The sequence below is a fragment of the Theropithecus gelada genome, chromosome 18, assembly GCF_003255815.1.
Source record: "Theropithecus gelada isolate Dixy chromosome 18, Tgel_1.0, whole genome shotgun sequence".
Lineage (NCBI taxonomy): Eukaryota > Metazoa > Chordata > Mammalia > Primates > Cercopithecidae > Theropithecus > Theropithecus gelada.
The window spans coordinates 51,601,042-51,622,188 of NC_037686.1; the positions used below are offsets into that span (position 1 = coordinate 51,601,042).

At 44.8% G+C, this 21,147-nt stretch overlaps 1 protein-coding gene across 20 annotated transcripts in view; it reads left to right on the forward strand.

The window, feature by feature from the left end:
• Window positions 1–21,147, forward strand: part of ZNF532 (zinc finger protein 532) — a 129,171-nt gene that overhangs the window by 22,026 nt on the left and 85,998 nt on the right. Inside the window, exon 1 of one of the 20 annotated variants that reach the window (XM_025365157.1) lies at window positions 15,187–15,384. The exons of the other annotated variants lie outside the window; for them this stretch is intronic. Within the exon in view, the coding sequence (XP_025220942.1) occupies window positions 15,315–15,384 (70 nt within the window). The 5' untranslated portion in view covers window positions 15,187–15,314. Of the gene's footprint in view, window positions 1–15,186; window positions 15,385–21,147 lie in introns of those variants that run through there. 20 annotated transcript variants of the gene reach the window in all.

The window sequence follows — 21,147 nt, forward strand, 5'->3', positions numbered from 1 at the left end:
AAAGATATCTCATCCTGAAAGATTCCAGCATCAGAGAAGCTTGAGTAATGCTAAAGCCCCGGATCCCCACTTTGAAGATTCACATTGGAGGTTCATGTTAGCTCTGGAAAGTTCTGAGAAGCCTTGAGAAAAGAAATCAGTCTGTGTGTGTGTGTGTGTGTGTGTGTGTGTGTGTGTGTATTTAATCTAGCATTTCTCAAATTCCTAGACTGTAGAAACCCTTCTTCCCCTTTCTTGGGTGGAAAGTTTAGTAACAGGAGGAACGTTCCTGGGTAAATATTCTTCCAAGCTGTTGGTGTCTTTGATGAAATTAATGAAAACAGAGAGAGCCTTGTGAGGAAGACTCAGAGGGTTTCATCCATCCTCTTCTCAATATAACATAATGATTGATATACTGATGCAATTAATTTTCTTTCTCTGTGTTTTTTTCCTGTTTTCTGTCTACTCCAGGAAGAGGACTTTTAAATGAATTGATTTTTATTTTATTTTATTTTTTATATATTTTTTGAGACGAGTTTTGCTCTTATTGCCCAGGCTAAAGTGCAGTGGGTGATCTTGCCTCACTGCATCCTCTGTCTCCTGGGTTCAAGCTATTCTCCTGCCTCAGCCTCCTGAGTAGCTGGGATTACAGTCATGCGCCACCACCCCAGCTAATTTTGTATTTTTAGTAGAGACAGGGTTTCTCCATGTTGGTCAGACTGGTCTTGAACTCTCGACCTCGGGTGATCCACCCGCCTCAGCCTCCCAAAGTGCTGGGATTACAGGCGTGAGCCACCGTGCCCAGCCATGAATTGATTTTTAAAATCAATGGCGGTGGGCATTCTGTGAGTGATCACTGTGGGGGATGCTCTCGGACATATTTTTTAGATGAAAGGACTGTGTTTCAGAATTCCAAAAGTGTTTTAAGTGAATTTGGTATCTAGTGAGAATTGTTTTCTGATTAGCCAGTGGCATCATTTTGGAGGATGAGAACAGCTGTGATACCTGTGCAGGGAGCCTGTTTGTCCACTCCCTCAATTGATGGGAGAGGGCCAAGGTCAGGGTTGGCTGGAGCAGGGAATTGCTATTGTCTCTATACTAGGACATGGCTCTGGCATGGATGACCGAAGCAAGCAGGTTTATTATAATTCCAGTAGGATTAAATATTGGAGGAGCATAGGGTGATACAGGGAAGGCATCCCTGCTCACATAAAGCAGAGTTTTTTTTAACCTCAGCACCATTAGCATTTGGGGCTGGGTAATTCTTGGTTGTGGGGAGGGCTGTCCTGTGTGTCTTAGGATGTTTAGCAGCATTCTTGGCCTCTACTCACTATATGCCAATAGCATGCCTCCTCCCCCAAGTCACAACAACCCAATGTCTCTGGACGTTGCAGGTCGCCCCAGTGGAGAGCCACTGACTTCAAGCCTTGTAGTAAGAACAATACTTGAAAACTTCAGGGGGGGGAAATTCCAAAAGAAAGACCTCTGTTGAGGGAAGCAAGGCAGTCAGCCTCGTGGGCCCGTGAAATCCCCAGAGAAGTACATTACCTTCAGCTACTAGTTTTCTCTTCCATGTTTTCTAATGCTGGAAGTCTCAAAAAGTGTTTGCAAATATTATTATTTCAAATTTAGTGCTTAAAATGTAAAAATTTGGCCAGGCTCAGTGGTTTACTCCTGTAATCCCAGCAGTTTGGGAGGCCTAGGTGGGCAGATCATCTGAGGTCAGGAGTTCGAGACCAGCCTGGCCAATATGGTGAAACCCCGTCTTTACTAAAAAATACAAAAATTAGCTGGGTGTGCTGGCGCGCTCTTGTAATCCCAGCTACTTGGAGGGCTAAGGCAGGAGAATCGCTTGAACCTGGGAGGTGGAGTTTGCAGTGAGCCAAGATTGTGCCACTGCACGCTAGCCTGGTTGACAAAGTGAGACTCCGTCTCAAAAAAAATTTTAAAAACTGACAAAATAAATGAGAAGCAGCAGCAATTATTGCTGATGCTTCAGATCATTTCAGGGACAGTAGCTTCTGTGCAGGATTTAGGACTTATGCACAAAAGTGTAGAAGGCTTATTCAGGTGACAAAGGAAAATTACTTTGAAGTTATTCTTTTTCTATACTCAAATCATCACTTCTAATGTAGGAAATCAATACTTTGAAGCTACAGTTTTTAGAGATGCTACTAGTACTCACAAAATGACAAAGGAATGCTTCTAAAGTTGGTATGAGTTTTACTCCTAAACCAGGAACCCCTTGTTACTAGTATTCACACAGATAAGTAACTTCTTAGTTTTGGAATACTAAAATTCATCAAACATGCTTCATTGAGGGGGAAAAAAGGCAGTTTGTGTCTGCCTAAACAGTAAATACATTAATACATTTTTTCTTGTTTTCTCATTGTGAAGCTATTTGAATAACCCGTTTCAAGCAGAAGCTATCATGGATTTTCCTGAAGTTGATTAAAAGTGACAGGTTTAGCCTAGACCCTTTCAGTATTTCTATAAACTCACTGATGAATCAGTAAGCTACCAGTACAAGGGTTTTTTTTTTTTTTTTTTTTGAGATAGAGTTTCACTCTTGTTGCCTAGGCTGGAGTTCAATGGCACCATCTTGGCTCACCACAGCCTCCGCCTCCTGGGTTCAAGCAATTCTCTTGCCTCAGCCTCCCGAGTAGCTGGGATTGCAGGCATGCGCCACCACGCCTGGCTAATTTTTGTGTTTTTAGTAGAGGCGGAGTTTCTCCCTGTTGGTCAGGCTGATCTGGAACTCCTGACCTCAGGTGATCTGCCCACTTTGGCCTCCCAAAGTGCTGAGATTACAGGCATGAGCCACCGCGCTCAGGTGGTGGTTTTTGTTTTGTTTTGTTTTAAGTTAAAAGAATATATATCCAGTGGAAAACAGAGCTTGTACAAAAGTACCTTCGACAGAATTGCCAGGATTGATGATTGTAGGAAATTTATTAGTATCTTCATTTACAGATATACATTATGACCTTCAAAGTTTGTAGGAAATTTAAATTTCCACCTTCTTCCTTTTTTTTTTTTTTGAGACGGAGTCTCTGCCGCCCGGGCTGGAGTGCAGTGGCCGGATCTCAGCTCATTGCAAGCTCCGCCTCCCAGGTTCCCGCCATTCTCCTGCCTCAGCCTCCCGAGTAGCTGGGACTACAGGCGCCCGCCACCTCTCCCGGCTAGTTTTTTGTATTTTTTAGTAGAGACGGGGTTTCACCGTGTTAGCCAGGATGGTCTCAATCTCCTGACCTCGTGATCCGCCCGTCTCAGCCTCTCAAAGTGCTGGGATTACAGGCTTGAGCCACCGTGCCCGGCCCACCTTCTTCCTTTTGTGCACATATGAGATTCTGAAAATGCAGACCTACGCTTACGTGGATGAATTTTGAAAAAAAAATTCTTTTTAGTGTTGTAAGAATACAATTGGGACCAGGCATGGTGACTCATGCCTGTAATCCCAGCACTTTGGGAGGCCAAGGAGGGTGGATTACTTTAGGTCAGTAGATGGAGACCAGCCTGGCTAAAATGGTGAAACCCCATTTCTACAAAAATACAAAATTTAGCTGGGCATGGTGGCAGGCACCTGTAATCCCAGCCACTCGGGAGGCTGAGGCAGGAGAATCACTTGAACCCGGGAGACGGAGGTTGCAGTGAGCTGAAATCCATCATTGCACTCCAGCCTGGGTGGAGACAATGTCTCAAAAAAAAAAAAAAGTTGGAAGTTAGAGTAAAAGCTCAAAATACGACTACAATTTCCCTTATCCCGTTTCATAGCCTTTTAAAGCTGGGAGTCAGGATCTGTGGTGGCATCCTTCTGAGCCTTTCTATGAATTTTACTTTATTTATCTTTATTTTTTTTTGAGACGGAGTCTCGTTCTGTCACCTCAGCTGGTGTGTAGTAGCACGATCTCAGCTCACTGCAGCCTCTGCCTTCAGTACTTACAATGACTCTAAACTCACTTTTAATCAGGGCATGGTACTCCATAAAAAAGGATGTACCAAAAACTGTGTGAATGCACTTAACACTGTTGAACTGTGCATTTAGGTATGGTTATGATGGTAAATTTTATACTATGTGTATTTTTACCACAATTTGAAAAATAAAGGATGTACCATAATTGTTACATAATCATTTATGTACCATTGTCATTTCCCTGTTGATGGATATGGACATGATTTCTGGTGCTTTGCTACGTTACAAATAACTCTGCACCAAACGTTTTCATAGATGTGATCCTCAATTGGGATATTTTATTTCTGTGGTTTAAAATGTTGCCCCTGTGCCCTGAGATCAATGACACGTCATCCAGATATAGCACATAGGGCCCTTGCCCGTTTTTCTTTAGGAATAACTAAGGGAAGAGTAGGGGTTTTTTCTATCTGGATTTTGAGAATTTATTGATTGTAGGTATGCTATCAGAGAAAGACTATCCTGTAGTAATCTCCTTAGTTGGAGATGTTCTTTCATTAGCTTGTAATCTCAGTGGGTTCCTGGGCAAGCCCTGCCCAGAGCTCATTTTAACTTGTCCTTTACCAGATACCTGCAGGGATGGTCAGCTCGAGTAAATTACCTGGTTCCTAAGGCTTTCCTGGCCATGAAATGAAGAACACCCCGAGGGAACACAGGCAGATGATGGAGTTCTGATAGCTTTGTTAGGTGGCTTATTCCCTAACACAGTTGTGTAGGGGCCCCCTGGGCAGAAGCCAGGCCTTCTGGTCTCATGCAGTGGTTTGGTATTTAGTAAACTCTTCTGTGTTTGAATTTTTCTGTGCAGAACCACGGTTTTGAAATGCTAACCTGAGGGCAGTCTTGCCCTTTAAATGTACATTTTGTTTTCTGAAGAGAAACAGGGGGCAGGTATTTTTGGAGGCTTTATATATTCAGTAAGTAGATACTCCACTGTTCAAGAACCTTCACGCTCACAGCAAGTCAGCACAATTCTATTTTTGACTCTTGAGCAAGAAAAAGAAAACACTGGTCATGTGAATTGGCTGGAGTTGCTTAATTTGGTTATTGTTTGATGCATATTTACTTGCGGGGTGATGCAGCCCTCTGCCTCTCCTGTGTTTGGGGTCAGTTGGGTGGTGTGGTGGAAGAAGAGGGAAAGGAAGAAAATGGGTAGTCTGCTGCATCATTGTGGGACCTGTCATCTTCCACCTGGGCTTGACACAAAACCACAAACCAAAGCAGAACTCCCACGCTCACAGGAGGGACTGTCATGCAGGACTAGGCAGTATTGCTGGTTGTGGTTAGTGTCCTCTTCCCAATCCTAGGGCCTATCTGAAGGCTGGAGACCACACCGAGTCGGGGCGAGTTGCGGTCAGTGCCACTTCCTGAGGAAGTGACTGAGGCAGCCGGGCTTTGTGAAAGCTGCTTTATCCCTGCGTCCCCCGGGGCAGAGGGTAGCAGAAATAATATGCCAATGGCTTTTCCTGCGGAATTAAAGGAGCCCTCCCCAAACATCTTTTTGTTAGATTAGAGCTTTGTGTTCATAAATTAATTCTAACTGCTCTCCTATTCTAGTTCTCAGAAAATGGAAAGAACAGAACTTTGTATCTTTAAGGATTTTCTGGGATTATGCGCTAATCTAAGTTATGAAAACTTAATATATTTTAAAGGAATTTACTTAGTTGAATAATAAACCACAATCTTCATGGGTATTTTATTTTACAGAGGCAGACAGCATAAAACTTTTAGATAGTTCATTAATAGAGGAAAATTTGAGCATTTTGGAACTTACTTTTTTTTTTTTTTTTGAGACGGAGTCTTGCTCTGTCACCCAGGCTGGAGTGCAGTGGTGCAATCTTGGCTCACTGTAAGCTCCACCTCCCGGGTTCATGCCATTCTCCTGCCTCAGCCTCCCGTGTAGCTGGGACTATAGGCGCCCACCACCGCACCCGGCTAATTTTTTGTATTTTTAGTAGAGACGGGGTTTCACTGTGTTAGCCAGGATGGTCTCGATCTCCTGACCTCGTGATCCGCCTGTCTCGGCCTCCCAAAGTGCTGGGATTACAGGCGTGAGCCACTGCGCCCGGCCTACATTTTGGAACTTTCATGTGATTTTAGCAAACTGCAAATCAGTCAAATATTAAATCTGCTAACTCCATGTGAAAGTAATGAACCACTTAGAATGTACAATGTCACATTTCCTAATTTTATAACTATAAAATCAAATATTTTCATTTTAAGTTTTCTTTTTAAAAATGAACATATGGCTGGGGGCAGTGGCTCACTCCTGTAATCCCAGCATTTTGGGAGGCCCAGGTGGGCGGATCACCTGAGGCCAGGAAGTCAGAGCAGCCTGGCCAACACGGTGAAACCCTGTCTCTACAAAATACAAAACATTAGCTGGGCGGGGTGATGCACGCCTGTGACCTCAGCTACTTGGGAGGCTGAGGCAGGAGAATCGCTTGAACCTGGGAGGCGGAGGTTGCAATGAGCCAAGATTGCGCCATTGTACTCCAGCCTGGGCGACAAGAGCGAAACTCTGTCTCCAAGGGGGAAAAAAATATATATATATATATAAATAAAATTCATACAGGCTGAGTATCCCTTATCCATAATGCTTGGGGCCAGCATTTAGGTTTTTTTGTTCCAGATTTTGGAATATTTACATTATACTCACCAGTTGAGCATCTCAAATCCAAATTTGGAAATCAAATCCAAAATTTGAAAGTTCCAAGTGAGCATTTGACTGTTAACTTTGGCACTCAAAAAGTTTAGGATTTTGGAGCATTTCGGAGTTAGAATATTCAACCTGTGCTTCTCTCCCACACCCCTTACAAATCATATTTTCTCTTTCTGTGATTTTCTTTATTTCTCTCTCTTTTCCAAGCATTTTAGATATGTATGCCAAAGTAGTTAACACAGAGACTTAAAAAGCTCTGAAATTAGCTAAATAGAGATGAATAAACCCTCCCTGGGCGCTTCCTGTTTCCAGGTAACTGCCACAAATAAAGAGGGATGCTTGTTCCAGGTGCACCTGAAATTTATCAAGTTGTCTTTCTTGAGTCATATAACACATATCCATGTATTTTTACTTTTTCTATAAAATGCAGTTAGTAAGAAAACAGCACTTACATTAACTTGTACTTTCTACTTAAAAGGATATTTTTCCAGAAGTGGAGTGGGTATATAAACTCTTGACCGGGTGCGGTGGCTCATACCTATAATCCCAGCACTTTGGGAGGCTGAGACAGGCAGATCACTTGAGGTCAGGAGTTCGAGACCAGCCTGGCAAATATGGTGAAACCCCTTCTCTACTAAAAATACAAAAATTATCCCAGCTACTCGGGAGGCTGAGGCAGAAGACTGTCTTGAACCCGGGAGGCGGAGGTTGCAGTGAGCTGAGATCATGGTGCTGCACTCCAGCCTGGGCGACAGAGTGTGATTCCATCTCAAAACAAAAAACAAACAAACCCAAAAATTTGGCGAGGTGTGGTGGCTCACGCCAGTAATCCCAGCACTTTGGGAGGCCGAGGCGGGATCACCTGAGGTCAGGAGTTTGAGACCAACCTGGCCAACATGGTGAAACCCTGCCTCTACTAAAAATAAAAAATTAGCCGGGTGTGGTGGCATGCACCTGTAGTCCCAGCTACTCAGGAGACTAAGGCAGGAGAATCATTTGAACCCGGGAGGCGGAGGTTGTGGTGAGCCGAGATTGCGCCACTGCATTCCAGCCTGGGAGATGATGAGACTCCGTTTTAAAAAAAAAAAAAAATTAGCTGGGCATGGTGGCACACACTTGTAATCCCAGCTACTCAGGAGGCTGAGGCAGGAGAACCACTTGAACTCAGGAGGTGGGGGTTGCAGTGAGCCGAGATTTTGACACGGCACTCCAGCCTGGGGAGAGAAAAAAAAAATACATGTGCATATATTATATTTTAATAAATATATATTATGTATAAATAAATATATATTATAAATACATATTTATAAGATATATATTTACATATAATTTATAAATATATAAATACATAATATATTTACATTATAGATATAACAAATATATATATATAAAAACTCTTAAGTAAAATTAAGTGCCCTGGTCAGTAACTGTTACAACCTGTGTTTATCTAAATATTTGCTTTTCTTCTACCCAGAGGGCTGTTATTGTGCCTTTGACTCCAGTTTGATCCTTGTTCTTTTTTTCATGGAAAGAAGGTTCCATCATTATCTCCTTAATGACTTCTGTTATTTTTTTTTTTAAAACCTTAAACTGTACCTAGGATCTCCTTGCCAAAATCCCAGCGACCCCTCATTGCTCTGTTACAGGAATTCTTTTCCCCCTGTCCTCGCACTCACCCCCCCTTTTTTTGAGAAATTTAAAATGTAAGGAAGGATATGTGAATTACTTATTACTACCTGTGTTCTCACTAGTCACAGTAATGTGACTCTGTGCCCGTTCTGTTCCCTTCCCTGTCTTTTTCTCCATCCTGCCCTCTAGCTGCTTCCTTCTCCTCCTCCCCTCCACCTCTTCCTCTTCCTCAGAGCTTTCCACCTCTGCTTCCTGCTAGGTAAAGTGTTCCTCTCTTTCCTTTTTTCTTGTTTTTCCTTTTTAAACTGTTTTTTTAGATACGGGGTCTCTATCATCCAGGCTGGGATGCAGTGGTACTATCATAACTCACTGCAGCCTCGACCTCCTGAGTTCAAGCGATCCTCCCACCTTAGCCTCCTGAGTAGCAGGAACTACAGGCATGCACGCCAACATATTGGGCTAATTATTTTTATTTTTGTAGAGATGGGCTCTTGCTGTGTTGCCCAGGCCAGTCTTGAACTTCTGGCCTGAAGTGATTCTCCCATCTTGGCCTCCCTGAAGCATTGCGATTATAGGTGTGAGCCACTGAGTCCAGCCTCTCTCTTTCCTTTTTTTTGAGATGGAGTCTTGCTGTGTCACCCAGGCTGGAGTGCAGTGGCGTGATCTCTGCTCACTGCAACCCCCACCTCCCGGGTTCAAGCGATTCTGCTGCCTCAGCCGCCCGAGTAGCTGGGACTACAGACGTGTGCTACCATGCCTGGCTAGTTTTTTGTAATTTTTAGTAGAGACGGTGTTTCACCGTGTTAGCCAGGATGGTCTCGATCCCCTGATCTTGTGATCCGTCCGCCTCAGCCTCCGAAAGTGCTGGGATTACAGGCATGAGCCACCACACCCGGCCTCTCTTTTTCCTTTTAAAAGGAACCTGTAATCCCAGCACTTTGGGAGGCTGAGATGGGCAGATCACTTGAGGCCAGGAGTTTGAGATAAGCTTGGCCAACATGGCGAAACCCTGTCTCTACTAAAAACACAAAAATTAGTTGGGGATCGTGGTGCGTGCCTGTCATCCCAGCTACTTGGGTGGCTGAGGCACAAGAATCGCCTGAACCCAGGAGGCGGAGGTTGCAGTGAGCCTTGATCGTGTCACTGCATTCCAATCTGGGCGACAGAGAGAGACTGTCTCAAAAATGAATGAATGAATGGGACCTGGGACGCTTGTACTTACGAACATTTAAAAATCTGGTAAAATGGACCATGTTTTGTAAGTGTGATTAAAAAGACTTCTTACTGTTGGTTTTGGTCTGTGTTCTTGCATGTGTTTTAAGGCTTTTTACCTAAAATAGGAATTTATTTATAATGAGTGTGACTAAGGATCTCTTAGGAAGTTGGTTAACCTTCTCCGTTCTGACCAGCCCTTGTTTTGTTGTTGACCGTGCCATCCTCTTTCCCACCCTGGTGTGATACTAAGTGCCAGCCTATGCCAGTCTGCCCTCCCTTCTGAAGCTGGATAAACTCCTGGGTTCACGTTTTCCTTGAGTTGGGGAGATGGTTTTTTTTTTTTTTTTTTTTTTTTTTTTGAGACGGAGTCTCGCTCTGTCGCCCAGGCTGGAGTGCAGTGGCCAGAGATCTCAGCTCACTACAAGCTCCGCCTCCCGGGTTTACGCCATTCTCCTGCCTCAGCCTCCCGAGTAGCTGAGACTACAGGCGCCCGCCACCTCGCCCGGCTGGTTTTTTGTACTTTTTAGTAGAGACGGAGTTTCACCAGGTTAGCCAGGATGGTCTCGATCTCCTGACCTCGTGATCCGCCCGTCTCGGCCTCCCAAAGTGCTGGGATTACAGGCTTGAGCCACCGCGCCCGGCCGGGGAGATGGTTTATTATTTGGAATAGAACATTTCTTTCAGGCCAAGATCCTTTAGGAAAATGAAAGTAAAAGTACTAAAATACCAGCCACCACTCACCCATAGGCAAGGCTGGTTTACTGTGAAATCAGGAATATATAGTATCTCGATGGATAGAGTGACAGAAGGTGTTCTTTGAGACATTTTAAGCATAAAGATTATGGTATAAGAGCATGAGTGAATTATTTTAATGTCTCCATTTCTCTAATCTTTCATTTTATCGTGAGTTAAAAATACATCTTGGCCGGGCGCGGTGGCTCAAGCCTGTAATCCCAGCACTTTGGGAGGCCGAGACGGGCGGATCACGAGGTCAGGAGATCGAGACCATCCTGGCTAACAGGGTGAAACCCCGTCTCTACTAAAAAATACAAAAAACTAGCTGGGTGCGGTGGCGGGCGCCTGTAGTCCCAGCTACTCGGGAGGCTGAGGCAGGAGAATGGCGTGAACCCGGGAGGCGGAGCTTGCAGTGAGCCGAGATCCGGCCATTGCACTCCAGCCTAGGCGGCAGAGTGAGACTCCTTCTCAAAAAAAAAAATAAAAATAAAAATAAAAAAAAATAAAAATACATCTTCAGGATTTTAAAGCAAAAGAGTGAAACAACACTATGTCTCAAAGGGTTTTTTCTTTTTTGCTTAAGAGTTCTTATTTTTGTAAGAATTTATGAAGAAAGGTTGTTCTTGTGGTTACTTGCTTTGGCTTTAAACTTCTTTTTGGAGACTATTACAATCTAAATTTAAAAGGTACTCTTGAAAACTCTGTTGAATTGACACGGAGTGTCTGATTTGATGGAAGCCCCGTAGACCTAGAACAGTATCTGTGATATGTTGCTGAGTGTGAAAATGCCTGTATATGTGTATGTATATTTATGCTTATGTATGCATTTAGAAATCTGTATCCCAAATGTTACCAGTTTATCTCTGGTGAGGAGGCCTCCCAGAGGCCTTTGGTTTCTGTTGCTTGTACTTCTGGGTGTTAGAGCATTGGCAAAGAGCACATAATACTCTTACAATAAAATCCAGGAATGAAAGAGGTACATTTGAACAAAGGGCTGCCTGTTGGCTACATAAAGCGCTTCACAACGATGCTGCTTTGGCATTCAAGTTTGAGCGATTGTAATGCAGAAGCAACGTTGGAGTAGAGATTTTGAATCTAAGCGGTTATGTTGGCTGAAGGTCCCCAAGTAGGGGTGTGGCAGAGATAGGAGGGGAACCATCATTACTGCAGTGGAACTCATACAAGAGAATTTAGTTTTCTGCTGCTGGTGGGTGAAATGATGAGACCTGTGACTGCTGTTTCTGTAGTACTCTGCAAAGAAACTCCCAAGGAATGCTTGTCAGTTAACTGAGAGCAAGTCAGTTACTCTGGATTATCAACTCAGCAATTTCTGATTTGTACTTTTTTTTTTTTTTTTTGAGATGGAGTCTTGCTCTCTTGCCCAGGCTGGAGTGCAATGGCATGATTTCAGCTCACTGCGGCCTCCGCCTCACAGTACCAAGTGAATCGGCCTCAGCCTCCTGAGTAGCTGGAATTACAGGCATGTGCCACCACGCCCAGCTAATTTTTGCATTTTTAGTAGAGGCAGGGTTTCACCATGTTAGCCAGGCCTGTCCTGAACTCCTGACCTCGGGTGATCCCGCCTCGGCCTCCCAAAGTGCTGGGATTACGGGTGTTTTGTACTTTAAAGAATAAAAAAAGGATAATTAGAAGTCTCTGCCGGGCGCGGTGGCTCAAGCCTGTAATCCCAGCACTTTGGGAGGCCGAGACGGGTGGATCACGAGGTCAGGAGATCGAGACCATCCTGGCTAACACGGTGAAACCCCGCCTCTACTAAAAAATACAAAAAACTAGCCGGGCGAAGTGGCGGGCGCCTGTGGTCCCAGCTACTTGGGAGGCTGAGGCAGGAGAATGGCGTAAACCCGGGAGGCGGAGCTTGCAGTGAGCTGAGATCCGGCCACTGCACTCCAGCCTGGGCGACAGAGCCAGACTCAGTCTCAAAAAAAAAAAAAAAAAAAAAAAAAAAGAAGTCTCTGTGAGTTGATTTAGATATCAGCGAATCTCTTGCTATTCTTATGTTAATAGTTTGCTTTTAGAAATGAGATAACTAGTTTCCTGGCGTGGTGACTCACACCTGTAATCTCAGCACTTTGGGAGGCTGAGATGGGTGGATCTCTTGCCCAGCCTGGGCAACATGGCGAAACCCTGTTGCTACAAAATATCAAATTAGCCGGGCATGGTGGCTCGTGCCCATAATCCCGGCTCCTCAGAAGGCTGAGGTGGGAGGATTGCTTGAGCCTGGGAGGTTGAGACCACAGTGACTCATTATCACGTCACTGCACTTCAGTCTGGGTGACAAAGCAAGACTCTGTCTCAAAAAAAAAAAAAAAAAAGATAATTGGGAAGCTCTGTGAATTTTGGACCCACATGCTTATTATATTGATCTATTATTAGGACTGTTTGAAGAGCTAACTTGTCACCTGTGAAACGGTTGACTTGATATTTTGATATTTAGGGGTTTTTCTTTTACTTCTCATGGGTACAAGCCAGAGAGAGCAGTGGTTACGTGAGGGTAGAATGGTGACTCGTTTTTACCTAACTGTGGATCAGCTGGGTGGTTCCTCAGTCTCCTCACTGGGCTGATTGTGGCTCGTTGCTTGTCCTGTATTTACCGTCTGTGGTAGTGAGATAGAAGAACCATGTTCTTCTGGTTCTAGACTCAAATTACGGAGAGAAGGAAGAGACATGTCTGGCATCGTTACTGTGGTGGAATAACTTTATGGTAGATTGCTGTGGCCTTTCCTTATGGCCTGTCACTTGTCTTACATTCTTCAGAGCATTTATGCACAGGAGCGTAAATATATGATTTTCATCTTGCCATTGAAAGTAGACTTTCTGGCTGGGCGTGGTGGCTCATGCCTGTAATCCTAGCACTTTTGGAGGCCGAGGTGAGTGGATAACTTGAGGTCAGGAGTTCGAGACCAGCCTGGCCAACGTGGTGAAACCCTGTCTCTACTAAAAATACAAAAATGTTAGCGGAGCGTGGTGGTATGTGCCTGCAATCCCAGCTACTCGGGAGGCTGAGGCAGGAAGATCACTTAAACCTGGGAGGTGGAGGTTGCTATGAGCTGAGATCGCACCACTGCACTCCATCCTGGGTGACACAGTGAGACTCCATCTCAAAAAAAAAAAAAAAAGAAAATAGACTTTCCTTGGTCTAGGAAGAGTTTAAGTAATGGAATAAGTGAAAAGGATGTTCTTACTAATCAAATCCAGAAAACCATGGCTCGTTGTGTGTATTAATTTGCTAGGCTTTATGAATATTGACCTCCTTATTCTTCCCTAAGGAAATAATTAATCATTTGCCTTTTGTGTGGTCTCGATCTTCCTTTTACACACCTTGTTTTCATTAGACTTGAAGTCATCCTCGATTTTCAGGCACTCCTTGGCATTTTATGAACGAACTACCCTGCCAATTTTTCTAGGTATTTTAGCATATTTTCTAGGTTAATGTTGTTGTCTACTTGGAATATTTTAGAGATTAATGTACATGAACGTTTTGGGAGCTGGACATGGTGGTGGCTGTAGTCCTAGCACTTGGGAGGCTGAGGCAGGAGGATCATGTGAGCCCAGGAGTTTAAGACCAGCCTGGGCTACATAGGCCTTGTCTCTGTAGTTTAGAAGAAAAAGCATTCTCCTTCTTTTCGCCCCGTCCCTGTGGCACAGAGCCATTGGCAGAGACTCTAATTGGGCTTTTCTGTGTAAATTGTTGCTAAAGTTTGACCTAAATTGGCTTGCCCAACTTGGATTTTCTGCCAGGGTGCCAGTCACAGATGGTATTGGTGGCCCCCACTGAGCAGTAGCTGCGTTGTCTTCTAGGTGCTTGCAACCTCTTCTCACGTTTGGCCGCAAAGGAACAGATGCCTGTCTTTAAGGCAGTATTTCCCAAAAGGGCATGCACATCTCCCAGATGCTGTTAGAGAAAAGAGAGTCCAGAGGTCAGATAGATTTGATAAATAGTTTATGCTCTAGCCCTTCTTGGCGATTCAAAATGTGCTTTAATATGTTAAAACTCTCAAAGTGGGTTGGGGATAAAGATTTGGGGAACTCTTGTGCAAAGAAACCAGTTTAAACTTTGTTTAACCGTTTGACCCTAAGATCTCCTTTGTTCCTAATGTCTATAAACATTCTGGGAGACAGTGATGGACATGCCTGCCTGTTGGAGCCGGTTGAGGCTGGCTGCCAGTCTGTACTCTACGTGTCTCTTCCCAGCTCTACCAGGACATCTGGTTAGTAGCTTGAAATGTATCCCAGTGGGAGGATCTAAGTCACAGAAATGGGCAAAGGCTAAAAATTGGGGTTCCCCATCCCCACACTCCTTGTTGCTAAAGGTTGCTAGCATGTTGCTGGTATTTATCAGCCCATGTTCCTAAAGGCGTCACAAGGGGTGCCAGACATTAGAATACAGTGCATTTCTCAAATCTTCACTTTTCTTTCTTTTTTTTTTTTTTTTTGAGATGGCCTTACTCTGTCGACGAGGCTGTATGCAGTGGCATGATCATAGCTCACTGGCAGCCTTGAGCTGGGCTCAAACGGTCCTCCTGCCCTAGCCTCCCAAGTAGCTGAGACCACAGGTGCATGCTACCACGCCTTACTAACTTTAAATTTTTAAAATAGAAATGAGGTCTCACTCTGTTGTCCAGGCTGGTCTCAAACTCTTGGCCTCAAGCGATCTTCCCACCTCAGCTTCCCAAAGTGTTGAGATTATAGGCGTGAGCCACTGCACCCAGCCAGATCCTTGCTTTTCAGTGCAGTGTAACTTTCTTCCCTGTTAAATCCAGCAGTGTGGTTTTTTTTTTTTTTTTAAGTAAAATACACATAATATTTGTCATCTTAACCGTCAGTGTACAGTTTAGTGAAATGAAATACGTTACCCTCAGTAAAACTTTTTCATCACCTCCAAAAAAAGCTCTGAACCAAATAAATAACTCTCCCTTCTCTCCTTCCTCCTGCTTGTGGTAACTTCTCTTCTACTTCCTGTCTCTTAATTTGCCTATTCTAGGCACTTCAAGTAAGTGCAGCAGTTTTTATCTGGCCAATCTGCTGTGACCCAGTCAAGCCACCACCCATGTCTGGGCTGGGAAGGTGGGGAAAGAGGCTGCTGCACGTGCTGGGGATGTCTTCAGCCATATGCATCTGTCCATCTGTTCGTCCACCCATCCGTCTGTCCATCCGCCCACTCATCTATCTGTTTATCAAGGTATAACAATGCAGCTTTTTTATTCCTCTCCCTCTGTACCCTATTTGGGCCTTATTTATGTTTCTCTTCTTATAAACCACCTCATCTTTCTGTAGAGGTGTTTATTAAGTAAAACACCACCACCACGGGATGGACGTAAATATTGAAAAGACCGGTCGATTGGAAGGACTAATCAGTAGAGGGAGGTGTTTTCAGGGGCTTTAGACAGGAGGAAGACAGCCTAGGCTGACAAATGGAGCAGCTGAAGATAAATCGGCAAAGTAAGTAGGGAGACAAGATCTCTGTCCCATGTGACCATGCATTTGAAAGCAGGCAGCCCAGCGAGGTAGAGGCATGAAAGGCTGTATGGACTGCGCTCTTCAAAGGGCTGTGGTTTTGTTCTGGGGTCTAGTCTTAGGTTGTAAGCTCTTTGCTCTTTTCATTCTGTTTTCTCTCCCAGGGCTTGAACAGATTCACAGAATATTCTCAGGGTTGGCATTTCTCTTTGATTTTGGTCTTGGTCAGCAGGGATAGGGGATTGTGACGAACATTTCATTAGGTGTGTTCTTAGATATGGTCAGTTTGACGGAACAGTCGCTCTGTTTCTGCATTAAAAACATAATTTTGTAAGTTTTGTAGCTTTTTGGAATATAAAGTAGTTGGATACTTAAAGCTCTCCCTGCTGCTTTCCCTTTATTTTTAAGTTGGACTGAGCAAATTTCTTCCTTTTTTTTTTTTTTTTTTTGAGACAGAGTTTCGCTCAGTCGCCCAGGCTGCAGTGCAGTGGCTCGATCTCGGCTCACTGCAAATTCCATCTCCCTGGTTCACGCCATTCTCCTGCTTCAGCCTCCTGAGTAGCTGGGACTACAGGCGCTTGCCACCATGCCCAGCTAGTTTTTTTGTGTATTTTTAGTAGAGACAGGGTTTCACCGTGTTAGCCGGGATGGTCGCGATCTCCTGACCTCGTGATCTGCCCGCCTTGGCCTCCCAAAGTGCTGGGATTACAGGCTTGAGCCACCGCACCCGGCTGAGCAAGATTCTTCTAAATGTGTTGAGGTTGGGGGAAAAAGACCTAAAAAAGAAAAATACACTGAATAGTACTTTCGACATATACGCGAAACCTGATTTTGCAAAATCTGAAATTACTATTTCTGGGTTTTCAATTATAGAACGTTTTCTGACAAATAATAGAATTTGCTGTATTTCACTGTAAACAGTTTTGAGAATGCACTAAATGCAGCAACAACCTTAGGATTAGTTATCACGACAGACTGGCATTAGGAAAAATGATTAGTATATTTTATGTTCTGGAGGAATGAGACTTGAAGAGCAGAGTGATTTTTAAGTTGTTTACATCAAGGGAAGAGATGTAAAGTTAAGATTGCCTGGGCGTGGTGACTCACGCCTGTAATCCCAGCACTTCGGGAGCCCGAGGCAGGCAAATCACCTGAGATCAGGAGTTTGAGACCAGCCTGGCCAACATGGCGAAACCCTGTCTCTACTAAAAATATGAAAATTAGCCGGGAGTATTGGCGGGCGCCTGTAATCCCAGCTACTCTGGAGGCTGAGGCAGTAGAATCGCTTGAACTCAGAGGGGGAGGTTGCAGTGAGCCGAGACCATGCTACTGCACTCTACCCTGGGCGACAGAGCGGTGGAACTCTGTCTCGTAAATAAATAAATAAATAAATAAAGATTATTACTTAACTCCTTCCAACAATTTAAAATTTTTTGTCAAAGTCATAGATTAAACAAATAGTACTTTACATCATAATTCCCTTAGGCAGTGAATTTGAATTTTTTGATTTGTTCTGTTATTTCTAAATAATGTGCTTACACCGCTAAACTTGGACTTGTTCATTTGAGATAGTACCTGCTGACTGTGTGTGGTCAGAGAGAAGGTGACAGGCCTGGTCTGTGGAGGCAGAATCCTCTTGCTCACTGGCCATGTGTCCTTGAGCAAGACGCTTAAAACTTCTCTGTCTTGTAGAATAGGAATAACCACCATCATCACAGTGGCTCTGAGGCCTACCTTTAATGTTTGTAGGGCTTGGGGCAAGAGTACTAATGGAGACCAGATGGCTGAATATTTAAAAGGTATATTTAAATATTTACAAGGTATATATGATATGCCTAAATATTTAAAGGGTTCAAATCTAGCTCTGTCTATGGCCTGGCCCCTGTGTTCACGCAGGGCCTTGCAGCCTACTCTCCATCAAGACCAGAGTCTGACAGACAGTCTCACGCTTGGGCCAGCCCTGAGCCAGCCCCGGTGTCTGCCCGGACAGCCCAGCGTGGATGCCGTACTAGACCCACTGATGCCCGGTGTAGTCTTGGCAGCTCAAGCTTCCCAGGAGCCTGTCTCCATCCAGGGTGATTTTATCATATTCCCTCACACCTCGATTCTCTGATTTCCAGGCACTTCTAAGCACCTCCCCCAAACTGTACCATCTGTGTCGGGAAAATCAGGGAGCCTGTCCTGCCTAGACACCCACTTTTTCTCTGGTACCCCAAGGCAGGGGCTGTGATCTGCACATACATGCCCCCTCCCCCTCTACTCACCTGTCTCTCCCAGAATTCCTCCTTTTTCAGCCGGTTTCCAAAATTAAAATGGAATGAAACCAAACTTTCCCATGAGACTGAGAAGCACAGTCTCTGGGTTTCAGTGCTGGAGAGAAATGGGTTGTCTACCACGCAGGCGGGGCAGAGCCCCCTTTGTCTGGAGGCACAGGTGCTGAGTGCGAGTAGATTGCTGTGGGGATCCATGCACTGACAGCAGCAAGCCTCTTAAAATAGAGCCCAGACACAGCGAACCTGTGTGATTGTTGGTTCTGCTGCTTTGATTTTTGGAGCTCTGTAATTTCACTCCAGTGTGGACTTCTTTCCACCTCTTGTGCTGGGCCAGCAGAGGTAGAGAGTTGTCAGACTTAGCAAATAAAAAATACAAGATGCTCAGATAAACAGTGGGACATCCTTACACTACAAGATGATTTGTTTATCTGAAATTTAGATTTAACTGGGCATCCTGTATTTTTCTGGCAGCCTCATGAGGCCCTTTCAATTGGATTGTCTCCTTTAGTCTTGGGAGATGTTCCTATATTATTTCTGTAATAATGTCCTTTCTGCATTTTCTCTTTCCGAAACACTTTTTTTTTTTTTTTTGAGATGGAGTCTCGCTGTGTCACCAGGCTGGAGTGCAGTGATGCGATCTTGGCTCACTGCAACCTCTGCCTCCTGGGTTCAAGCGATTCTTCTGTCTCAGCCCCCTGAGTAGCTGCGACTACAGGTGTGCACCACCACACCCAGCTTATTTTTGTATTTTTAGTAGAGACAGGGTTCCACCATGTTGACCAGGATGGTCTCAATCTCTCAACTTCATGACCCACCCGCCTCAGCCTCCCAAAGTGCTAGGATTACAAGTGTGAGCCACTGTGCCCGGCCTGAAACACTTTTTAGTCAGATGTTAAACCAGCTGGATTGAACTTTTAATTTTCATGCCTTTTCTCTCCTATCGTCTGTCTTTATTTTCTAGTTATACTCTTGGAGAGAGATCCTGATTTCCTTGATTCTGTTGTTTCACGTGTTTTATCTTTTATTTCAGTTATTAATATTTATAATTTCCAAAAGTTCCTTCATAACTTCCTGTCCATTTTTCTCTGAGGATACTAATTGTATATATATTCTTTTCTTCCTCTCCTTGTAGCATCTGTATCATCTTTATTTTTGATTTTTGTTTTGATTCGGATCTCTTTTTGTGCCAGAGGCTTTCCCATGCATCTGGTGATTATTTAGGGATGAGGCTGTGGAGAGCTGCCGGGGAGCTCTGTCTGCGCAGCTGCGGCCTGTCCTCCAGGGGCTTCTCTGTGATTCCTCGTGGAGCTGGACTCATCGGAGGGTCGCAGCAGTCATCATCCAGAATCTTTTCACTGGAGCTTTTGTTTTCCTAGGAGACTTGTCTATACTCCTGCCTGGGAGATAAACTTGGTTTTAGGCTGTAGGGCTGGAGGAAATGGAGGCCAGCCTGTCTGTTCTGGTTTCTGTCTCATGCTCACCCTGTGGCCCTGAACCCTGAGCTTCTGTGGCTTTGATAGCCCAGAGATTCTCCTCTCCCTCCTCCCTAGCTTCCCCAGCTGATGCCGGGTCGGGGGCTCCCTGTTTCCAGCCCTGCCCCGCTCCCTCCTTCCTTTGCTGGCTCCAAGGCCTGGGTATCTCTGCAGCTCTAGGACTGACTGTCCCCACCTCCATGGCAGCCCCTACTGGACCTTAGGATGGAACTTTGTGAGCTGGCGGTCACCTGCCCCTCCCCGTCCTCCTCGTCTTCCCCAAACTTTGTTGATGCCTCACCTTGGCTTTGACTCCATTCTGACAGCATATTGTTTTTGGTAACCATTAATGAGATATAATTCACATACCATGCCACCCGCCTCTTTAAAGCACACAGGTCAGTCGTTTTTAACATGTTCACAGAGTTGTGCTGTCACTACCACAGTCAATTTTAGGATGTTTTCATCACCTCAGAAAGAAACCCTGTATCCTTTAGCTATGATGCCCAGTTCCCAACCCCCTAAGCAAACTCCTTACTTCCTGTCTCTATTTGCCTATTTAAACTTAAAAAATACATTTAATGCCATCTTCGTAGGGTTTCAGGAGGGAAGGGAAAGAAACTCATGAATTCACTCAGCCTTGTTTCGTGGGCAGTCCTTGCCATGTATAAAATACTAAAATTCAAAAACCATTCTGCCTGTTTCTATTTCTGCCTTCAGAGTATTGACCCATGGCAGAGATGGGACCTTTCCTCTGGGTCTCTTTCTTTCTTTTCCTTTTTATGCCCTTGTTTAATGTCTGTGCTTGACTTGAACTTCTCGGCTGGACGTTGCCAAGCCCGCATCAGTGGCCTTCATCTCTTCTTGGCTTCTAGCACTTTTTTTTCTTTTTTAGAGACAGAGTCTAACTATGTTGGCCAGGTTGGTCTTGAACTGCTGACGTCAGTCCTCCCGCCTCAGCCTCCCAAAGTGGGATTACAGACGTGAGCCACTGTGCCTGGCCCCTGGCAGTTTTCAAGTGTCTGTACAGCAGTTGTGCAGAGGAGTTGCCTTGGGGAGCTGGAAGGCAAGCTTGAGTCCAGGCCCCTCCAATATCTTCTTGGTTCAGAAATAGAGGCTGTGGGCTGTGTGAAAATAGATAGGACTTTTAGTCACTTAATATATTTTCCTCTGATGCGTTTGCTATTTAGCCAGCACCTGCTCTTTGGAGAGCACTCCTGTGGGTAATTTTGCAAAGTGGAATCTGGAACTCTAAACCAGTGGGGGAGAGAAGACAAATACACAAGCAGACAACAGTACCTATTACAAGTGACGATGAGTGCACCTGGGGGCGTGGAGTCACCAGTTAGCATGGCCTAAGGATTGCCCTGAATGGATACTGGCCTCTTAGCATTGGGGCTGCTCCTGGGGAACCCTGTCCCCATCTCCTCTGGAGCGCCAGGATTTCTGTGTTGGCTTCACACCCTACCCTGCTGTCACAGCCTACCTAGCTAGTGCTGACTTGCTGGTGGCCTGGCCAGTGGGTGCCCGCTGGCTCCCTTCCCTGAGGTTGCCTCCCTTGCAGAGAACTGGACAGCCAGGAGTGACACCTTAGCAGCATGGTGAGGACTTCTTAGTCCACTTCTTCTTTGTTTTCTCTCTAACAGCAGTTTCTCCATACCTGTTCTCCAGTTTCTCTTAGAGTGTTTATTTCGGGGCATGGGTACCACTGCTGTGGTTTGGGGTTCCTGGCCCATGTTACAT